The following is an 11395-nucleotide window of genomic DNA, read 5'->3' as shown; positions in this document are numbered from 1 at the left end:
ATTGATCTTTAGAAAAATACACAAACAATCAGATAGGATACTTAGTGGATTGATAGCCTCATAGCTATCCGCGGTTTTTTACCTTATTCCTGGGTTTTCCGCGTCAACACTTCTCTGTGTCGTGTCTCTCTTGTCTCTCTTTATTTGATTCTTGCTTAGTTAGTGTCGACCCGAGCCAAAGGTCGCCTCTAGATGAAATTTGGCATAAACAGTTTGGCGCCGTCTGTGGGGACATTGACTAGGTTTCACACAAAATCACCCTCCACACCATGACTACTGAAGAGATGACGCTAGCAGAGATGAAAGCAGCCTACGAAAAGGCCCATGCAGAGTTGGCCCAAGAAAGGGCCTCCATTGAAAACCTCCAGAAGGAGCTCGAGTCCGTGAAAAGTACCAAGCATCAGTCGCGTTACAAGCCAGGTGCAAAACCAAAGAAGTTGATATTCGAGATGACTGACGACTCCGAGGACCTATCCGACGGCGAAGAGCCACATGGAGAAGAGGATGAAACAACACCGGACCCCGTCACCAAGCGTATGAATAAAATGGAAACTCACATGAAGAAGCAATGCTCGTTGATGCTGAAGCTGATGACCAAGCTGCCAGGGGCACCCACGCCCGTGGAAACCGAACCGACCGATGGGTACGCAGCATCGCCGTTCTGTGAAGCAATCGCCAGGGTGACGGTCCCACACCAGCTCCGACTCCCTACCTGGACCTCCCTGTACGACGGAACGTCTGATCCATACAGACACGTCAACGTCTACAAGCAGCAAATTTGGCAGATCGGCATCCCCTACGACCTGGTCGAGCCCGTCATGTGCAAATCATTCGGAGGAACCCTCGACGGAGCGGCTCTGGAGTGGCTCATGAACATAACACCAGGATCCATCTACTGCCTTTCCGACCTCATCAACGCCTTCTACCAGCAATTCCCAAGTAGTCGCCAGTTGGAGAAACAGACAAGTGACCTCTATCGGTTGGTCCAAGGACCTACCGAGTCGGTACGCGATTATTTTAACCGTTTTAATTGTGAGAAAATTAGTATAAAAAACTGTGATGTCAGGACAGCCATCGAAGCATTCAAGAGAGGTCTCATCCCCAACTCGGAGCTGTACAGGGAAATAACCAAATATCCCTGTGCAACCTTCGAGGAGGTCAGATCGAGAGCCACTGCCCAGATGCGGATTGAAGACGACGAGTTTACACGAATGGCTTCTCAGCGACCAACAGGGGGCAGTAGCGACAGGAGGTCGTACACCCCAAGGAACAACAACTGGAGGCACCAGCCGTACAACCGCCAGATCCAGGTACAAAATGTCAATCAATATGATGATACTAACAATGTATACAGGAATGAACGGGTCGTTTATCCCCCCATCTCCGAGTATGGATTCAACGTCGACATCGGAGGCGTGGTGAACGCCCTTCAAAGTGTAGGTGGTACCGTCAGATGGCCTAAGAAGAGCGACAGACCAGATTCCATGAAGGACATGAGCAAGTGGTGCGACTTCCACCGCGACAACGGCCACACAACCGAGGAGTGCATCCCCCTCAAAAAGGAGGTAGCATATCTGTTAAAAAGGGGACACCTGAAGGAACTGCTGAGCGACAAAGGGAAGGAGACGTACAACAAAGACAGCAACACCCAGCCCAGCCCAGCACCAGGCGGCGACCGACCGGCCCCTCTCATGTTCGAAAAAGTGGTAAATGTTATCTCTGGTGGTTCAGATATCTGTGGGCTAACTTCTTCTGCAGCTAAGAAAATCAACAGGGGCGAATCTGAAGCTGTCATAGAGGGGCAGACCGAAGACGAAATGGCACTCGAAAAATCATTAGCAGCAATGACAATCACCTTCGACGACTCATATTCAACCAACGCACAATAGGAACATCACGACGGGCTAGTCATATCGCTCCCAATAGGCAACGCTCTAATCAAAAGGATACTGATCGACAACGGCAGTTCAGCAAACGTACTGTTCTTAGAGGCTCTACAGGAAATGGGACTTGAAGAAAAGAATATAATCAGAAGGTCGACGGTCTTAGTAGGTTTCAGTGGAGAGTCACTACCGACAGTAGGGGAGATATCGCTGCCCACGTACGCAGAAGGTGTTAATGTGATGACCAAGTTCAACGTCGTCGACTTCCCATCAGCGTACAACGTCATCCTAGGACGACCTTGGATCCACAAAATGAAAGCAGTGCCATCAACATACCACCAGTCAATCAAGTTTCCAACCAAATGGGGGGTCATGGAAATCAAAGGACAACAAAGAGAAGCGAAGAAATGCTACGAAACAGCGATGAAACCATCAAAGTCATCTATCTAGCAATTACAATCAGGGTCGACGGTAGACGAGCCCGACGACCAACAGATCGACGAGGTAATATTAGACCAGACAAAGCCAGACCGAATCGTAAGAGTCGGAGCGTCGCTACCTGACAACATCAAAAGTCAGATAGTGTCATTCCTAAGAGCAAATTTGGACTGCTTCGCCTGGTCGCACGAAGATATGACAGGAATCAGCCCGGACGTCATCACCCACAAACTCAATGTCGACCCCAGCTTTAAGCCAGTGAAACAGAAACGACGAAAGTTTGCACCTGAAAGGAATAAAATCATAGACGAAGAAGTTCAAAAACTGATAGATTCCGGGAAAGTCAGGGAAGTCAAGTATCCAGATTGGTTAGCGAATGTCGTCGTCGTCAGCAAGAAAAACGGAAAATGGAGAGTTTGCATCGACTTCACAAACATCAAAAAAGCATGCCCCAAAGATCCGTTCCCCCTGCCGCACATCGACGCCTTGGTCGACGCCACAGCCGGACACGAGCTACTCACATTCATGGATGCCTATTCAGGATATAACCAGATCCTTATGCACCCAGGCGACCAGGAGAAAACATCTTTTGTAACAGATAGAGGAATTTATTGTTATAAAGTCATGCCTTTTGGTCTTAAAAATGCAGGTGCGACGTACCAACGGTTGGTCAACAAGATGTTCAAAGACCAACTTGGAGACACAATGGAGGTCTACATCGACGACATGCTAGTAAAATCAAGGAAGGCGGACGACCACGTAGAACACCTACGACAATCCTTCGACATATTGAGGAAATACGGTATGAAGCTTAACCCAACTAAATGTTCTTTCGGAGTGTCCGCAGGAAAATTCTTAGGTTACATCGTCACCCAACGAGGAATCGAGGCCAGCCCCGACCACGTGCGCGCAATCATCAACATTCAATCCCCCAGGAACATAAAAGAGGTACAACGCTTGACAGGGAGAGTGGCGGCACTAAACCGTTTCATTTCGCGGTCGCCGGATAAGTGTCTTTTATTCTACGACGTCTTGCGCAAAAACAAGGGTTTTAACTGGTCCAACGACCACGAAACAGCTTTGCAAAACCTCAAAAAATATATGATGTCACCACCCCTCCTGTCCAGCCCAAAGAAGGCGAAGTCCTACAACTCTATCTAGCCGTCAGCTCGACAGCAGTCAGTGCGGTCCTAGCTCACGAAGACGAAACGCAACAGCTGCCTATTTACTACATCAGTAAGTCACTGCTAGAAGCAGAAACCAGGTACTCCTCCCTCGAAAAACTCGTTTTAGCACTCGTTACTGCGGCCAAAAAGCTAAGGCATTATTTTGAAACCCACCAAATAGCGGTGATGACTAATTATCCAATCCAGTCTGTAATGCGTAGACCAGAACTAACAGGTCGAATGGAGAAATTGACAATGGCGCTAGGAAGCTTCGACATCAAATACCAACCGAGGACGGCCGTAAAGTCGCAGGCCCTAGCAGATTTTGTGGCAGACTTTAGCCCCGACTTGGAGAAGACAGCAGACGACGAAGTCAAACTCATCAACAACGTAGAAGAAGTATGGACACTCTTCGTCGACGGCTCAGCTAACTTTCGTGGTGCAGGTCTAGGCGTCGTACTAAAATCGCCACAAGGGGACATGATAGCACAGGCCATATGCTGCGACTTCAAGGCGACAAACAACGAAGCAGAATATGAAGCGGTAATTGCTGGACTGACGTTAGCTGAAGAATTAGAGGCAAGCGGACTCAACATCTTCAGCGACTCACAACTAATCTTCAACCAAATTAACGGCGACTACGAGGCCAAAGACCTAAAAATGACCTTATACCTCGAGAAAGCAAAAAAGCTTACCTCCAGATTTAAACCCTTCTCCATTAAACAAGTGCCACGAGACTTAAACACACAAGGCGACGCCCTTGCCAACCTAGGATCCGCACTCAGAAAATCACATTTCTCGACCATACCTCTGGTACACCTACTGTCGCCCGCTATTGAAAAAGACATACCACAAGACGCCAGCCTCGTCCTATCTACCACAAACGCGGATAGTTGGACCAAACCCATTCTCGACTACCTAGCACACGAAACCTTACCCGACGACAAGCTCAAAGCCAGGAAGATACTTTTCAAAGCATCACGATATGTTATTTTGCAGGGCATACTATTTAAAAGGTCAGCGAACGGTATGTTGATGCGATGCGCAGAAAAAACAGAATGGGAAGGATTACTAAAGCAATACCACGAAGGAGAATGTGGCGGACACGAAGGAGGACGAAGCTTATCAACCAAGATCAAGAGAAACGGATACTATTGGCCAACAATGCTCAAAGACGCGATGAGGTACGTAGCTAAGTGCGATAAGTGTCAACGACACGCAGGTATGACGCACAAACCATCTGAATTCTTACACCCCACCTTAACTCCGTGGCCTTTCATGAAATGGGGAATGAATATCGTCGGTAAACTACCCGTCGCCCCAGGACAAAAGGTCTTCATGTTAGCTCTAACAGATTATTTTTCTAAGTGGATAGAAGCAGGTGCGTTCCAACAAGTAAGAGACAAAGAGGTATGCTCGTTCATATGGACTAACATTATATGCAGATTCGGAGTACCATCAAAAATCATATGCGACAACGGATCCCAATTCATCAGCGACAAGACTAGGGCTTTCTGCAAGACAGGGAACATCGAGCTAAAGACGTCGACGCCAAGATACCCCCAAGCAAATGGACAGGCGGAATCCAGCAACAAAACAATCATCGCATCGCCAAAAAAGCGGCTGGACGACAAGAATGGACGATGGGCAGAAGAGCTGTCATCCATCCTGTGGGCCAATAGGACGACGCCTAGGACGGCGACGGGACAGACTCCCTTCTCACTCGTTTATGGGTGCGAAGCAATACTACCCCCTGAAGTGACACTGCCCAGTGCACGATATGGACTCATGACACCTGAGCAGAACGACGTGGAACTTGGTGAAAATCTCGACAACACCGAAGACTTCAGAGAAGCAGCGTTGATAAGGATGGCGTCGCAGCAACAGATCGTGGCAAAATGCTTCAACAAGAACGTCAAAATCAAAGTGTTCAAGGAGGGCGACTGGGTGCTGCGCAAGGTATTCCAAAATACAAAAGAACTAAACGCGGGTAAACTCGCACCAGCTTGGGAAGGACCGTACTTGGTCGATAAAATCGTCGGAAAGGGGGCATACACACTCGTCACCAAAGACGGCAAGTCGGTCCCCCAAAGCTGGAATGCTACACATCTTAAACTCTATCACTTTTAAATATTCGTCGTAGCCAATTTTATCAGTTGTCGTGCCATCGTTTCTACCTTTTTCGTTACTTTTTATCGCTTTATTTTTTCGGAACCTTTACTGACTTAGGCATCGGGGGGCCGTTGGCATCCCCAACGGCCAATCCTCCTAGCAACCCATGTTTTCTTTTGCAGAAGGTGACACATAACGAATATCAACTAGAATCGACGACGTACGACGGAAAGCAAATCCCAAGTAACAAACGATGAACAAACAACACAGGTACTGTTTTACATACATATAGTTCTACCATCTTCAATATCTGCTTTTCGTAAAACACACGCTACACGATACGCGACAAAAACTGCGAAATACAAATGCAAAAGTCACAAGGAACGCACAAGTGAAAAAGGAACACTTATATAACAGGCAGCAAACTGCGCGACCCCTGAGGCCACGACCTTTAAAAGTACAAAACACAAACACGCATAATATCCAAACACCTCGTCGCCGCCATCGACGACGAGTAAAAACATTCGAGCTACGAAAACAGAAAGCAAACTATCCAAACTACCAAATATTACACAAAAGGGCCAAAAACCAACCAGCCATTACACTTGCTCTTCTTGGGCAGGAGTTGAGGTCTCTTGCTCCTGGACTGGGGGCACGACGACGTCAGCCACAGCCGTCGCCTCTGCCAAAATCAACTCTTGAGGAACGACGACAGGAACATCTTCCTCACGTCGATCCATGAGAACCTCCTCTCCTTGATCTGCAGAAGGGACGCCCTCATCCAGAGGAGTAACGTCAACGGCGGCTACGCTTGTACCAACAGTGTCAGCCTCCAACGCCAGCTCTTCTACGTCCACCACCGGCACCGATAGTTCGTCGAGGGTACCACCATTGGCCAAATAATCATCCACCTCCTTCTGGCATGGCCAAACACTGGTTTCCCCCTTCAAACATGAGAACATCATCTGCGCCCTCATCCTCCACACGGCCAACGCCTCGCAATCCTTGTACTCCTCTTGCAAAGCGTCGTACAAGATCTTTAGCCCTTCCATCTCCTCCACAGTCGAGGCCAGTTCCCCCTTCACTCTCTCTAACTCCTTCGACGCATCAGCAATCTGCGCATCCTTGCCCTTCAGCTGCTCATCTTTCGACTTAACCACCATAGCAAGGTCGGTCGACTTCTTCTCGGAAGCCCTCCACTTAGCTTCCCAAGAAGCCGCCGCCTTCTTCGCCACCGCCGCCTTCTTCGCCACCGCCGCCTGATTCGCGGAATTGGTAAGCTCATTGCACAGCAAAGAACATTGCCTATGCACGGCCAAGGCAGCCTGAGATGCATGCGAAGAGAAGTATGTCACTAGACATCAAATAACGTCCACATACCGCAAACTAAATAAAGTTACACAAAAAACAAACAAACATACCCGCAGACTAAGTTCAGCAGCATCTGACGCGACAGAAAGAGGCACGACCTCATGATAGCGCTGATACGTCGAAGGCAGAATCAATCGATCCGCGTACGGCCAAACGACGGCACCTTCGCCATCGCCCAAGAAGTTCGGGGGCAGAGTGACAACCGTATCCTCGACAAAGCTCTTGTCAGCAGGACACTTCTTGGCCGACGCAGCAGGAGGCCTAGCAGCAGCAACAGCAGTCGACGACACCTTAAAAGGCTTCGGAGGCGACGAAGAAGCAAGAGGATGAAAACCTTCACCCCCTATGACAACAGACGTCTCAAACGACGCACCTATCGAAGAGTAACGAGGCACAAGGGGCATCGCCTGACTACCAGACGCAGCCGACGAACCTTGCCCACCAACAGCACTGTTCGACCTCAACCGTTTCCTCGCCCGTTCCATCATTTCGCTTTGCGACATCCTCGACACCGGCTTGGACGAAAGCGTGTGTTCTTCGACAAGCAAAAGTCGATACCATTAGAAACCTACCCAAACACAAAAAATCCCAAACATAGATACCAAAGACAAAAACAAAATACCTGAAGTATCAGCCATGTCACCCTCTTCCTCCTCCGCAGACGACGAATTCGCAACTACCTCCTCAAACAAATCCAACCTCCTTCGAGGACGAACTAGGCCAACTGTTTCCTCTTCAACCTCTTCCTCGGCGACGTCTCCAGCCTGACTACCTTCCAAGCGACCCCCGTCGCGACTAAACGACCTTTCCTCGACGTGTTCACAACTGCAAAACAAAGCCAAGTAAGACGACGTTCAGTAAAATATCAAAAAACAAGCGTAATAAAACATATATTACCTTCCGTCGTCCACCCTTCGACTAAGAAACTCCCTATCTCTCCCAGAGACGCCTTGTTAACATAAACAAAGTGACTCTGCCAACCTCTATCGTTCACAGCCAACCCGACACCCAAGTTCTTTTTCCCTTTCTTTGTCACCAATATATAGCGACTACAGTCCTTCAACGACCAATCATAGACGTACATCAGATCGGCCAAGTCAAACGGCACTCGCCAACCCAACGTAACCCTATGTATCACAGTAAAAATACGCCAGATCTGAGGCATCAGTTGACCTGGACTCAAGTGCAACACTTCGACAAAGGACCTAGCTAAGGGCGTAAAAGGAAACGAAAACCCCAGTGTAAAAGGGTACTCATACATAACCACATAACCTTCTGGGAAATTCAAGGCCAGATCGGCGAGATTGATAAAAGCCATCGGATCCTCGACAGTAGAGTAGATCGGGTTGAGCGACTTAACCTGACTAACTTCAGCATCCCCCTTACCCTTAACCACAACCGACTTGGATTTAACCATCGCTCTAGTAATTTCAACAAGAAAATCAAAAGAAATGAACGAATTTTACCTGGGTTCGGCTAGCTTGAAGCAAAGGAACCGATTCCTCTCCCTTTTTTTCTCTCTCTTGCGATTTAGATCTGAAACGTTTTTTGAAAGCTCTTACGAAAATTTATTGCATGTCTCTAACTTCTATTTATTGCCTTTAGATTTCCGCAGCAGTTTCCCACGATCGAGGTGGTTACCGTCGGTTTACTTTTTGAAATTAAATTGCCTCTTTTGCTCTATGCGACTCCGCAAAACCGCAATTGGGGGCAAACTGTTATCCCACTTTTTGTACTAACGACATAACTGCTTTGACGTTTGATCATGTCGTGTCTTCCAGGTATCGTCGTGTCACAGGTAAACATCGCGTCAGATGAGCACGTCGAGTATGACAATAGTCGACAAAGGTCCAGGCGACATAAGACTAGCGACAGGATACTAGCGACAAAGAAGTAGTAACGATCGACGAAGAAGATAGGTGAAGATAGGTTAAGATCAGAAGCCCAAAGCCCAAGATAGCTGGCGCCGCCATACAAGCAGAATGGGTCCAAGAAGTCGCCAAGGAATACGGAAGACGGTGGAGACCAGAAACGGTCATGGGGAACGATCAGTGGAAAATCCCTAAAGGATAGGGATTCTCCCAACCGATGAAGCCGTTATCTTCCGCGTATAAAAGCTTAGCAGCAGGATATTAGAGGACACGTTAACTCAAGCACTTATACTCTCAAGCTATTAAGCATTCATATTACTCTTGTATTTGCTCTTTAATTTCGCTACATTGATCTTTAGAAAAATACACAAACAATCAGATAGGATACTTAGTGGATTGATAGCCTCATAGCTATCCGCGGTTTTTTACCTTATTCCTGGGTTTTCCGCGTCAACACTTCTCTATGTCGTGTCTCTCTTGTCTCTCTTTATTTGATTCTTGCTTAGTTAGTGTCGACCCGAGCCAAAGGTCGCCTCTAGACGAAATTTGGCATAAACAATCACGATCAATTTAGTGTTATGTGTTGCATATTGCTAAAATCAATTCAGAATAGTTTAATAGTTTAAACGCATGTCCCTTCAATTATTTATGCTGAGCTAGTAAGGATAACCTGCCTCTGGAGTTATCGATGAACACTCCTCTCGGTAGTTACAGTCCCCCGAACTCTCAATCTCTGCCCTGCGGGTGTACGTTGAGCGATCCCCACACCAGGGATCACAAGGGAACCTATGGCCGTCGTGGTCGAACATAATTGCACTCCCTTTATGTCACGATAACCGGGTTTTGTCAGTTTTTCTCATTGTCGTTAAAAACTGAATGGCGAGTCTTATATTACTAGTCGATTGGGTATAAACTCACAGGAAATCCAATTACACTTGATCTGACAACGTCACGCCCACGAGGGACGAGGTCATGCATTAGCCTCGTGCTTTTTCGACCCCCTCACAGTCGCCCCTTCGTAGATAGTCCACAGCACGTTCGGATCCGCCTTAGATTCAATTAACTAGAATATTTATCTAAGGTATTATGTTTTATTCGAAAGCTTAGTTATTAGTTTTAGGCAAATTATTAAATTCGTTTAAACTTAAACTATATGAATACTTGTTGATTGTGATGTATAAATTGTGATTATGAATCACCTATTTATAGGGAGGAAATATCGGACTTAGATTTCCACTAGGATTCAAATAACCAATTCTATCAGAATTCTAGTTGAATTAATCCATTAGAATTTAATGTTTAATAAAACACAAAACATTTAATTCTTGTGGAATTAGGAAAATGATTAATCAAGCAATCCTAAACGACAAAGGATTCATAGCAATGCACACACACACACACGCAGCCCACGAGGGGCGGTGTGCGCGGCTCGGCCCAAGGCAGGTTGGCAGCACGTGGCCCATCCTTGGGCGTTGCTGCTGGGCCTCGCCTGGCTCGCTTGTTGTTGGGCCTCGCCTGGCTCGCTTGCTGCGGGCTTGGTTGTGCCTTGCTCGCTGCTCGCCGGCCTCGCCGGCCTTGCTGCGCGCGGGCCTCGCTTCGTGTTGGGCCTTGCGTCTAGCAAGCTCGTCCGACGATCGTTTCGTACATCGCGCTTCTGATTCGTTTTCCGATTCCGGAAATCATTTCCGATTCGAACAGTATTTCATATTTCCGATTCCATAATTTATTTCCGTTTCGAACAAATATTTAATATTTCCGATTCCGGAATTTATTTCTGATTCCGACAATTTTTCCGATTCCGGTAATATTTTCGTTTCCGGCAATATTTCCGATTCCGACAATATTTCTATTTCCAATAATATTTTCCGATACGTACCATGTTTCCGTTTCTGGCAACATCTACGACTTGGATAATATTTATATTTCCGTTACGATCCATATTCCCGTTTCCGGCAATATCATCGTTTCCGGAGTATTCATATTTTTCCTTTTGATGATTTCAGCTCCCAATGGATCCGAGATCCGTCGATTCCGAATATTCATAATTAGAGTATTTAATTCACTTAAATACTTGATCCGTTCACGTACTATTTGTGTGACCCTACGGGTTCAGTCAAGAGTAAGCTGTGGATTAATATTATTAATTCCACTCAAACTGAAGCGGCCTCAAGCTAGGCATTCAGCTCACTTGATCTCACTAAATTATTAACTTCCATAATTAATTAATACTGAACCGCATTTATTGGACTTAGCATTGAATTCATACTTGGACCAAGGGCATTATTTCCTTCACCTTGAGTTTGCGAAATGGAAGATTGAAGATTCTCAGGAACAAGTATGAACTCCATGGTGGTCGAGAATCTCCTGTTGGTGGTTAATTGAAGCCGAAAATCGCCTTCACCAAAGACTCTCAAAGATTATATTAAAATGAGAGGGAGTAAAATAAAAAATGGCAAGATATATATAGAGGGGTAAGAGTAAAAGACCCAGGCCATGCGTCACCACGCCAGATAAGGAATAAACAAGGATAAAAACTAAGTAAGGAAATTTCACC

At 46.7% G+C, this 11395-nt stretch overlaps 2 protein-coding genes across 2 annotated transcripts; both read left to right on the top strand.

The window, feature by feature from the left end:
• The first annotated feature begins 269 nt into the window (after positions 1 to 269).
• LOC110803856 (uncharacterized) lies at positions 270 to 1889 on the top strand. The gene has a single exon (XM_056832023.1). It carries the CDS (start codon positions 270 to 272, stop codon positions 1887 to 1889), a length of 1620 nt encoding a protein of 539 aa, XP_056688001.1.
• A 627-nt stretch (positions 1890 to 2516) lies between these two features.
• Positions 2517 to 5617, top strand: LOC130463009 (uncharacterized). The gene is made up of 4 exons (XM_056832022.1): positions 2517 to 2689; positions 2971 to 3123; positions 3400 to 4671; positions 4933 to 5617. The coding sequence occupies exons 1-4, from the start codon at positions 2517 to 2519 to the stop codon at positions 5615 to 5617; spliced, it is 2283 nt and encodes a 760-aa protein (XP_056688000.1).
• Positions 5618 to 11395: the final 5778 nt, after the last annotated feature.

Source organism: Spinacia oleracea, chromosome 6 (assembly GCF_020520425.1).
Source record: "Spinacia oleracea cultivar Varoflay chromosome 6, BTI_SOV_V1, whole genome shotgun sequence".
NCBI classification, from domain to species: domain Eukaryota; kingdom Viridiplantae; phylum Streptophyta; class Magnoliopsida; order Caryophyllales; family Amaranthaceae; genus Spinacia; species Spinacia oleracea.
Note: the sequence above shows the minus strand (reverse complement) of the source record. Positions and strands in the feature narration are given on the sequence as shown.

Excerpts from the sequence above, each read along its gene's own strand:
- LOC110803856 (XM_056832023.1), top strand. The coding sequence starts at position 270 with ATGACTACTGAAGAGATGACGCTAGCAGAGATGAAAGCAGCCTACGAA.
- LOC130463009 (XM_056832022.1), top strand. The coding sequence starts at position 2,517 with ATGACAGGAATCAGCCCGGACGTCATCACCCACAAACTCAATGTCGAC. Across the intron at positions 3,124-3,399 it reads CGACATATTGAGGAAATACG|CTTTGCAAAACCTCAAAAAA; the intron begins GTATGAAGCTTA and ends ACCACGAAACAG. Across the intron at positions 4,672-4,932 it reads ATGCTCAAAGACGCGATGAG|ATTCGGAGTACCATCAAAAA; the intron begins GTACGTAGCTAA and ends CATTATATGCAG.